We start from the raw sequence: 11627 nt of genomic DNA, 5'->3' as shown, positions 1-11627 counted from the left end.
GTTTATTAACTATAGTAATGAGTTTTCACTTAATCGACAGAACGAAACCATTTAACATCATTCTATCTGTTGCCATGAGAGGCATAACTTAGATTTAATCAACCTAAATGAAAAATCTCAGTGATGGACTTGACAAACGGCAGAGAATTTGTATGCAGAAAGAGTATTGGTAGGGATAGTATTAGTTAGAGAATACTTAACGAATTTTCAAGCCTTCGGGCTTTCCTTCTTGTTTTATAAGCTTTCTTGGACACCTGGTCTGCCTTGACGAGTATCTAGACTCTCCGGCTTTGCAAGCATCTTGGACACTCCAGTTCTTCTCTCATCGGATATCCCTTACTCAGCCCTACTTTTATTAGACAGGTTGGTCTTTCCTTTTGATAAGTCTGTCCTTCAGCAAATCACCCCGTTAATAAATTATCACACTTCATTATAGGTTGTTACTTCGTCTTATCATTTATCAGACCGTATATTAATTGTCTAATATCTCTTTATTTTTATCTAAAAGTATCGAATTCTTTTAAAGAATTCGAATGTCACTCCTACAAGGAATAAACTTTAACCACGTCATGCGCTTAAATGCAAATAACAAAGTATTCATTCATCCATGGAGTGAAAAAATGTAGAAATAGACTTCAAAAGACTGGAACTAATTAAGAAATTATAATAATCTGTCTGGAGAGAAAGCTCAATTGTCTCCTAGGCTGTTATTCTAAGCTTATCAATAGGTGATACTTCATTGTAGTGGTCGCCCACCAAGTGTTGAAGAAGTTTTATATTTGGCACTCAAATAGGTTTTCATTTTCTGGCTCCACTTGTGCATAGGTGACTGCAAGTTATGGCCACAAGGACACAAATTATTTAATATTCTATAACACAGCCATTCAGTGTGCAAAAGACATAGAAGAGCAGTAGATGCAGAGGCATCATTGGCGGACATTGTCAAAAAGGAATCAGTTTGAAGATTCCTCTAGTTGGGATATGGGGATCAGCAATTTTCTCAAGAAACTAAACAAATTCATCATAGAAGGAAAGATCTCACCAATGCTTGTCCTTCAACTTCGATATGATGAAGTTGGAAGTATGGATATGAGCAGCATGAAGATCCTGGGTTTTAATATATATATATATATATATATATATATATCAAATCTATAATTAATTATAGATATAATTTAATTAAATTTTTAAAATATTAATTGATCCCATTAAAACATAAAAAATAGAACAAAATTCAAAAATTCGACTCTATTGTGAGAGCACTTTTTTTTTAAATATCATGAATTGATTTTTTAAATTAAATAAATAAATCCGACTCTATTGTCTAGTAATTATTAAATTTATCTAGTGACTGTTATTTTTTAAAGTGACTATTTAATATTATTCATTTTATAAAAGTATATATTATATTAATTATAATTTTTTTCTTTTTAATTATTAGAATTTTTAATTAATATGATGGAGAGAGTTGAACAACTACTTTATAAAATAATTGTTATTAATATTTATTTTAGGAAGTTGAAAAAAATTATTTTTTAATCAACATAGCTAATATTTTTTAATTTATATAAAAAATTAAAATGAACAAAAATGAAGAGATAGAGGGAATGTATAGTGTTATAAAAAGATTTTTTTTAAAAAAAAAAATTAAACACCATATATACTACACTTTAATAATAATCATAATAATAAATTTAGAGATTTTAGATATTACTATGCTAAAAAATATTATAAAAGTGAAAAAATAATGTTTTATGAATATTTTTAGAATAGTCTATAAATAATAAAAAAACATTAAAAAGAAAAAGAAATATATATATATAAGAAGAAAAAAGAAAAAAAATATGAAAAATAACCACAAAAAATAAAGGTTAAACATTATTAATTCATTAGGTTCAATGAAAGATAAATATTAGTATTACACTATATTATTTAAGATTTTAATAAATTAGTGGAGTAAAATTTTATTTTTAAATGGGGTAATAATAAAAATTATAGATATTTATAGTGAAAATTTTGAATATGTGGGAGCAATTTGTTTTTTAAATTTTTTAAGTAGAGTCAACTCTATTATCTGGTGGTTATTAAATTTTATTTTATTTTATTTTATACATAATTTCAAATTAATTATTTATTTTTTCAAATGATAATTTAAAGAAAATATAGCTAAAAATAAAAATGCTAGTCACAGTTACTTTTTAAAGTAACTCTAATATTATCTATCCTAGAAAAATATTTATTATATTAATTATAATTTTTCTCTCCTTAATTATTATATTTTTCAATCAATATGATGGGAATATTAAACAACTACTTTATAAAATAATTATTGCTAATATTTATTTTAGAAAGTTGAAAAAAAATTATTTTTTAATTAACATAACTACCATTTCTTAATTTTTATAAAAAATTAAATTGAAAAAATGATGAGATAAAAGAAAATATATAGTGTTATAAAAATATTTTCTCTTTTAAAAAATTAAACTCCATATATACTACATCTCAATAATAATCATAATAATAAATTTATAGATTTTAGATATTACTATGCTAAAAAATATTGTAGAAGTGAAAAAAAATAATATTTTATGAATATTTGTTAGAATAGTCTATAAATAAAAAAATATTAAAAAGAAAAACAAAAAGAAAAAAAAACTATGAAAAATAATGACAAAAAATAAAGGTTAAACATTCCTATGCCTTTTCTTTTTATTATTACCATTGATTTTGACAGATTAAAGAATTAGATTAGTTAAATTATATGTATTTCCGTCCGACTCATTAGTTGAGATTGAAAAAATTAATTCAATCGAATTAATTTAAAAATTTGATTCGATTTTTTATTATTTTAATTCGGTTCAGTTTTTAATTTTAAAATTTTTAATTATTTTAATTTAGTTTAATTTTGATAAAAAAAATTAAATAAATCGAATTAAATAAATTTGTAATAATAGTATATTATTTTCAATAGGGATTATATCATATTAAAATTAAAATATTTTAATTAAATTTTAAAATATTAAAAATAAAGTGTAAAAAATAAAAAAATTATTAAAAATTAAAATCAATTAAACCGAATCGAATCAAATTAAATCAGATCGATTCAATTTGATTTGATTTCTTATTAAAATCGATTCGATTCAGTTTTCATAAATATTAAATTTCAATTTTCAGTTTATTCGGTCTGATTTAATTTTAAATCGAATCGACTGAATACTAATTTGGGTATTTATTTTTTATCCAAATTCTTCACTTAATTGATTCTCATATGTTATTATTTGATTCATAAAAGAATAAAAAGAAATTTGTTTCTGATTAGTTGCTGCTATGTGATGTTCTGAGATTTAGAGAAAATAGGATTTATAATAATTGAGTAAATTTTATCTGGAAGGAGGATGTTCCTCTCCTTTTATTTTTTTATTGTTTGCTAGTAATGTCTAACGGCCTAGCCACCTGTCTCTGACATACGGATACGTACATACGAAGGCGTCAGACGTAGAGATGTAAACGGGTAGGGTACCCGCGAAAATTAAATTACCCGAACCCGAACCCGATTTATATTAGTAATATCCGAACCCGTTCCGAACCCGATTAAAAATTAATTTAAATTATCCGAATCCGTACCAAACCCGATTATTATTATCCGAATAAAATCCGAACTCGTTTAATCTTATATATTTTAATTAATAATTTATATAAAAAATATTTTTCATTAATAATTTTTATTTAAAAAATTTAATATTTCTAAAGAATATTTAAATTTAAATTTTTAAATAAAAATATATAAAAAAATTTATAAATATTACTGTAAAATATATTTTTTATATTAAATTAATTATTTATATAAACGGGTTCGGGTAGTGGGTACCCTGTACATAAAATCCGAATCCGATCCGAACCCGCAACGGGTATTATTTTTAAAATTCGAACCCGTCTCAAATCCGATTATAACTACCCAAATCCATTCTATTAGGGTTCGGTCGGATCGGGTACCCGAAAATACCCGATCCGTTGCCATCCCTAGTCAGACGTCAGTTCCATGCTAAACGATCATTTAATTTCCCTCTAACACGCGTGTAAATAGGAATGTTAGATGACTGGGCCGGTTGTCTCCTCTCCTGCTGAGTTTCATGGCCGAGCTTGGGATAAAGAGACTGAGGTTCAAGGGAGGCTCGATTTCGAGATCGAATGGTCTGAGTCGACCCGCTTGTAAGGTTTCGTGAACCTTGGACTAGCGCTGTTATTATGGATCTGGTCTCGTATTAGAGTGGTGAAACTCAACGTTCATTAATATCAAAAGAGCAATTGCAGAAAATTTTGTTTGTAAATTGACTTATAAATAATGTTTATAATTTTAAAAGTGTATAAACTCTGTTTTAATATGTTTCATGCAATAGTAAACATAAAATGACGGATTATTTAGTGCTCTGTTATTTAATGTTAGTCATTGACTATATCTTAACAAAATCAATTATAAATATATATTTACACCGAGATTAATCCATTAAAAATTTAAACTAATTTAATAAAAATTTACAATAATTAAATATAAATTAATTATATTATCAATAATTTATCAGAAAAAAAATTAAGACTCCCATATTATTAGTGATACTCAAAATCTTACTGGTTGTGCTCTAAATTTCAATTATAAAAATTTAGAATATAATAAAAAAATTCAGTCAATTATATATATATATATATATATATACCTAATTTTTAGTTTTTTCTATAAACTATTAACAATAACACTCACTTATATTTAATTATTATGATTTTACAAGTTGATATATAAAATGGATTATAATTTTATTTCAAAGTATTTAGCTTTTTTTGTAGAGTTCTAAATATATATGTTTTGGTTTAAGCGTAAAGTTAATAAAACTACTGCTCATGGTTTAATGCGGGCGGGTTTATTACATAATAGCGCCATATATTGCCCATATTTTGTGGGAAGCCTCTACCTGATTTTTTTTTGCGGTTATTGCATACAGTTAGCGTATAATTAATTATTTTATTTAATATATATTTTATAATTAGTAGATGAAATGATTAATAGAAATATATATCAATTTATTATATTAGTAAAATAAATATAAAATATTAATTTTTTAATTATAATTATTTATGTTATTTTATTTTATAGTAATAAATATTTTAATTAATTTATAGTATTTTTAACTAATTTTTTATATTTTTTATTTAAACAATTTATTAATATAAGTTTTATTTTAAAAAGTTATAATTAATAAAATTTAAAAGGTTAGACTATCCTTTATTAAAGATTTTAGTTTAATTATTTAATGTTTGAACAATTAAACTAAACATCCTCCAATATAATTTGAATTTTTTTATTTTTATTTAATGTTATCCATTACTATTTTTTAACAAAAAATTTTAGTTTTATTTAAAATTAATACATATTGTAACTAATGTAATTAATTAATAAAAAAACAATATATATATACATCAAAACTATATTTCTTGAAATTGCTTTAATTTTATCATTAATAGGAAAAATGTATTTTTCATTATCTAATTTTTCTAAGTGTTATAAATATTAAAAAATTTGAAAAATATTTTAATAAATTTATTTTTAATAAAACAGACGGAGCCATAAACTGATCATTTTCTGCAACAATTAAACCGGTAAGCTTTATTCCAAAGATCATGTATTAGTGATGTAAAGTCCTTCCCTGCTGTGTGAGAAATCCACATACAGAACGAGAGGAAAAATCATTTACTTGACTTGTGCAGGATGATATGCTTCTGTCTCACTGCTTAAAGAGTTCACGACCGATTATCATTCTTCTGATTTCACTGGTGCCTGCCCCAATTTCATACAGTTTGGCATCTCGAAGAAGGCGCCCAGTTGAGTACTCATTTACATACCCATTACCACCTAAACATTGTATAGCCTGCAAAATTCAATATGGATATACATGTTTTATCTGGTCATAGACAATCCGGCGTATTTACCACTTTTCAAACGAGCTGTATAAATTCAAAAAAATAAATTCTTGTAAAATCTTGCAAGATTTTTAATTCTTTTTAATTAAAATTTTTTAAATTAAAAAAATTGAATTCTTTCATCTAAACAAGAGTATCCTTTAAAAATTAATCAATTAAATTGAATCCTTGCACAATTTTTTATTCCAAACGGAGAGTCAGGAATATACTGCATGATCAAGAATGAGAACCATGAAAAGAGTAGCTTTGGCCAAGGCTGGAGTAACATGGCCCAGACAGCTTCCGGAGACCGAAAGAATTTATACAGCTAAACCATAATCCATATATGTTGTCTAAATGACCATAAAATATTTTTTCTTGAATGTGAAAGAGAGAGTAATAGTAAAGAGACGGCGAGTAAGAAAGGAACAAAACATTCGTCCAAGCGACAAAATTCTGTGATTCATAAACAACAAGAGAAGAATCAGTTTGATGTTTTTTTACCTGCAACGCAACTTGGGTTGCCCTTTCAGCTGCACAGAGTATGACTCCAGCACAATCCTGAACATTTATATGCACAGATGTTATTACATGCTTAAGATAAAGCGTTTTTATTCCAGCTAAATAAGCAACTCGACCTCAAAACAAAGTTACTGGAAGAAGAAGAAGAAGAAGAAGCTCAGAAGAGGAAGAGAGAAGGAGGAAGAAAAAGAAGAAGAAGAAGAAGAAGCTCATAATCAAACATTCAACCCTCAGGAAGTAGTGAACAAGGAAGGAGAGGAAGGAGGTGCATCTAGCTATATAAGATAATAAACAACCCAAAATCAATATATTTGAGTGAAGGAAGAAAAAAAAACAACTGAATCAAATGCTCAAAACTAGAGAAATTCATAACCAGGGTCCCTTAGCATTTATTTAACATGGACAGTTAAATAAAAGAAAACATTAAAAAAATAAAAATACATGAAAAAAGGAATGGAGAGTACAGCAAGAGAAAGAGACATGCACACATATATACACAGAGCAAACATATAAGGTTTCCAATATATCTCACCGACAGATTATATCATAGAAACACTGCAACATACAACAAGTCATAAAGATCTTGCTGCTAGAAATAGCCCTAAAATTTCACCAGAGAAAAGTGTGAAACAATTTATTGTGGACCTTTTCTCCACAAGACACATTTCACATTGGAGCACAGCGCCGGACATGTAGTGTAGGGGATCCAAAACTCCAAATAACACTAAGCAAAGGAACTAAGAACTAGGCAAAAATGTCTAGATGTGGAAGTAAAAAGGGGCATCACCACCTTAGGGTCAACTTTCCCGTTGTCACAGTCCCTTGCAACAGAATAAACATAAGACCTGAAATAACAGGACAATTAGCAGCCAACTTTAAAACATTAAAATTACAAAAGAAAAAGTGTTCGGTTAACAGAATCATATACCTTGAAGATTGTAAAGATGTATACATGTCAGCAACTTTCCCCTGTAATTGCAAACTAATTAATGGAGTATGGGCTAAGATTCCAGACAAAAAAAAAAAAAAAAAAACATAAAACACCAGATTTTCAAGTGTCGATGATGGAAAAGAACCTGTATGAACTGAAATTCCCCAATTGGGCGGCCAAACTGTTCTCTTTGTCGAATATAAGGAAGAACAACATCAAGACATGCCTGCATGATACCAAGAGGCCCAGCAGCCAAAACAAGTCTCTCCAAATCTAGCCCTGACATCATGACATAAACTCCTGCAAGGGAATCACAACAAAAAATACTTGGTAATAGAATACGAGGGTGACTGGTCATCAATTACAGTTTCATGCATGCACAATACGAAAAATGTTTTTTTCCCTGAATACTTTGATCCACAATGATGAAATAGCAGTTTGTCCAATTATAAATGCAATCTCCCATTATCCTTCCTTGACATTAATCTCATCAACTACTAACACAGACCTCTGCACATAAAGCAATTAATTTCCTATATTAAGGGCGATTTTTACTCCAGATTCACACCTCCTGTAATTATTGGAGTCTTAAGCAGATGCTCAAGAAACTACACTGATCTTTTTTTCCACCAACAGGATAATAATGAGAAACCTAACAACTATCTTTGCTTCAAATGATAAGCCCAATAGTAATTAGAGATGGAACTCCTTGCAAATGTCTTTCCATGACCCAAAAAAAGAGAAAAAAATACAAAACCTTTTCCTTCCTGCCCAAGCACATTTTCTTCTGGAACAAAGCAATTCTCAAAGACAAGCTCACATCTATTCAGAGCATAACCCATGTTAGCAAGGGGAAAACAAATGGGCTAATGGACTAAATAGAAAGAGCTTTGCTCAAAGTATTGTTATCATACGTATCACTTCCTCGCATCCCAAGTTTGTCTAGTTTCTGGGCAGTACTAAATCTGCATTCAACAGAAAGGGGGAAAAAGGTCCAAATCAGGGATACAAATTTTACTTTCCATTTTGATACAGAAATTTTGCATCTATAGCAGGAAGCAGGCATCATGAATTCTTTCTGAAACATTTAGAATTGCACTTAACAATGTCCAAAATAAATCTACCCACAATAAGGTAAGCATTTCTGCTTTCATATTTCGCTGAAAACCAAATGAAATGTTCTCATTCCAATATTCAGCATGTATCCACAGGCCAGGTACACCAGTGCTTAAGAAAAATTATGAGGAAGTGAAACAGTAGCCTCTAAGTTGTAACATCCTCTTTTTAGCTGCCCGACTAAATGTTAGAAGGCAAGCATATATACCCAAAAGGAAGAACAACCTTTATACACGCTATAACCTAGAATGTGAAAAATTCAAAGAAGGTCTTCATTTTTCCACAATAGTTCCATGGCCAGCCTGTTAAGCAAATTTGGTCCACATACCCAGGCATACCCTTCTCAATGATAAATGCTGTGATTCCTTTTGAGCCAGCCTTGATGTCTGTTTTTGCATAGATAACCTGTAACAACTCTACATGTCACTTCCAACAAGTAAGATATATCTTCATGAAACAAGACAAGATACTGGTAACCAGAGCCAAACATGTAGCTGCAAGAGCTATAACCACAGTGTGCTAGAACAAACTCTGTGCATAAAAATATTGCTACTTTGAGATGGGGAAAAATGCATTACATTATACGACATAGTTGTCAACCAAATCTGAACATAAGAGATAATATTTATGAATCAAATGTTGTCGTCTAAAAACATTTTACTTCATAAACTTTGTGAATAGATTCCACTCCCACAAGAGCATAATAAAGATTTGCCTTGCATGTTTACATGTGCTGCCTTATTCTCTAAAGTTCCTAGTTATCATGTTATGAAACATCACTCTCCATATTTGTGAGAAGGGGAACTAAATTACTCTGAATAGTAAGAAACAAGTATGTCCCAACTGCAATAGGTGTTCACCATGAATTTCGCTTTGGAAGATTAGATTCTTGCATTCATCTCATAAACAATTTTACTTTAGGATCCTGACTATTGATGCAGATGATATATCAGTCCGTACAATCATTAATTTAATTGACTAAATTTGAAATAGTATTTGAATGACAAACAAATTGAGATAAAGATAATATTAAAATATCACCAACACAATTTACCCTGAAGAAAATGAAATGGATCATTAAGAAATTATAGTAATTCATTTAAATGGGGCAAATTTATATTAAAAATAAGTTCAACAAGCAGTTTAAACAAAATTACCAATGTCTGAGCAACTGGACCATTTGTGCACCACATCTTGTTGCCATTCAGAACGTAGCCCCCATCTACACGATCAGCTTTGCATTTCATACTAACAACATCAGAGCCAGCTGAAGAAAAAGAAAAGAATATCAGCCAGATTAAATGAAGAAAAAGCTATGTACCCCTAATGAATCCTGCATAAATTAAAGACATAAGTTGAGTAAAAGGTCATATTACCATTGGGCTCACTCATTGCAAGAGCTCCCACATGCTCTCCACTAATAAGCTTTGCAACAATATACAATTGCTCAGTTAAAATCAAGAAACAAATTACAAGTTATAAAATACCACCAACAAATAGGAGGAAAAACGTTGTATATTAATAACTGATTGGATTGGGTATAGCGAGAAATTGAGATCAATATCATTGTATTGTTTTCTGGTAAAAACATTTCAGGCAACAGATGGATAGTAAAATCAATTTTTTAGTTTGATCATAAAGAACTATTATAGCAAAACATCATTTCTTTAGAATAGAAGGAAATAGTATTGTCAGAAAATGTTATCCACTGGATGGCACGGTGGAAAAGAATGATTAAGGGAAAGAAGAGTAAGGAAATAGAACCTTTGGCAAGTACTTCTGTTTCTGAGCAGGACTTCCATTCCTCACCTGATACGATAGTTGTTGTTACAAAAGGAACTTATAAACAGAGTGAACTTATACAGAAAAGCAAAAACAGAACCAGAACCAAGATTTGGATGATTATTCACTTCTTTACCAACTGATTAATACAGAGGTTAGAATGGGCACCATAGGAAAGGCCAACAGATCCTGAAGCACGGCTAATTTCTTCCAAAACTATGCAGTGATACAAGTAACCAAGACCAAGTCCTCCATATGCCTCTACAAAATAACCAAGACTGATCAAATCGCATCAAGCTAACACTTGCAAACCAACAAAAATTCCATTTTTTCTCACTAAGATTATTAATTTGCCATTCCCATATAACAAAAACACAGAGAAGCCCGCCGGGAAGGTTGTTCAAACCTGGTGCAGTAATTCCAAGTAGATTAAAATCTCCCATGAGTTTCCACAAGTTAACATCCTATAGCAAAATAATAATAATAATAATAACAATAATAAAATTAATATGAAAAAGAATCATAGACAACAATAAACCAGCACGCCATTTTAATACCTTGGGGAAATTATTGGTTTGGTCTATTTTCGATGAGTGAGGAGCAATATTTTCTTGTGCGAACTGTGAAACACTTTCCTTAAACTGTAATCATTGCAACTAAAAATCATCAACTAAATACAAATCAGAACAGATTTTATCTAATCGAAGCAAGCAAGCAAGCGCGACAGAGAGAGAGAGCTGACCTGAAGCTGAGTATCGTCGAAGAGGAGAGATGTAGAGAAAGAAGCACGCTGTGTCTGCTTCCTTAAAATCGAAGAACAGAGAGACCTCGCTGCAAATAGCCTTTGCATCGTCACTCGCTATCGCTTTCCAAACGAAGGAAGAAGAAGAAGAAGAAGAAGGAGAAGAAGATGAAGAAGCGAGGCGAGTACAAACAATACAAGCCCCAGATAAGGATGATCAGCTTATATTCGAGATTTTGGCGTGCAAGAATAAAACTGCTCGAGCTGAAGGCCACGAGAGGTGATTGGATTCGTACACAAACCAAGGCAAACTTTGTTAAGGTTGGGCACGATTGCGACCTGAACTCTTTGTACATCGTATTAAAATTAATGCATTATTTAAAAATTAAAAAAATTTACTTTCTTAATTTTTATATTAAAAATTCATTAATTAATTATTAGTTTTAAAAATATTTTAAAAATTTTATTAATAATTATTCTATTAATTTTAACCATTAAATATTTATTATTTATAAATTAATTTTTAATTTTATAAAAAAATTATTAATAAATTTATCTATATTAAAAATATTTTCAATTTTTTTA

At 29.2% G+C, this 11627-nt stretch overlaps 1 protein-coding gene across 2 annotated transcripts; it reads right to left on the bottom strand.

The window, feature by feature from the left end:
• Window positions 1–5628: 5628 nt before the first annotated feature.
• On the bottom strand, window positions 5629–11363 carry LOC110626539 (isovaleryl-CoA dehydrogenase, mitochondrial). Of its 2 annotated transcripts, none has more exons than XM_021772504.2 (15): window positions 11043–11363; window positions 10858–10956; window positions 10707–10764; window positions 10437–10561; window positions 10283–10327; window positions 9895–9943; window positions 9676–9785; window positions 8847–8923; window positions 8317–8367; window positions 8160–8224; window positions 7548–7702; window positions 7400–7440; window positions 7262–7316; window positions 6454–6510; window positions 5629–5918 (listed from the first exon to the last, which is right to left on the bottom strand). In XM_021772504.2, exons 3-15 carry the CDS (start codon window positions 10741–10743, stop codon window positions 5775–5777), a joined length of 1011 nt encoding a protein of 336 aa, XP_021628196.1. In that variant the 5' UTR covers window positions 10744–10764; window positions 10858–10956; window positions 11043–11363; the 3' UTR covers window positions 5629–5774. The 2 variants fall into 2 exon arrangements, with proteins under 2 accessions (XP_021628196.1, XP_021628195.1); XM_021772503.2 differs by having other exon boundaries at window positions 10858–10941.
• Window positions 11364–11627: the final 264 nt, after the last annotated feature.

This window comes from Manihot esculenta, chromosome 11 (genome assembly GCF_001659605.2).
Source record: "Manihot esculenta cultivar AM560-2 chromosome 11, M.esculenta_v8, whole genome shotgun sequence".
NCBI lineage: Eukaryota > Viridiplantae > Streptophyta > Magnoliopsida > Malpighiales > Euphorbiaceae > Manihot > Manihot esculenta.
The sequence above is the reverse complement of the archived record's forward strand: the minus strand, read 5'-3'. Positions and strand labels throughout refer to the sequence as shown.

What these genes read in the sequence shown, in the direction of transcription:
- LOC110626539 (XM_021772503.2), bottom strand. Translation starts at nt 11,150, where the DNA reads ATGCAAAGGCTATTTGCAGCGAGGTCTCTCTGTTCTTCGATTTTAAGG. An exon ending in AACAGAAGTACTTGCCAAAG is followed by an intron (nt 9,944 to 10,282) that starts GTTCTATTTCCT and finishes ATTGTTGCAAAG; the next exon opens with CTTATTAGTGGAGAGCATGT. An exon ending in GGGAATTTCAGTTCATACAG is followed by an intron (nt 7,441 to 7,547) that starts GTTCTTTTCCAT and finishes TTGCAATTACAG; the next exon opens with GGGAAAGTTGCTGACATGTA.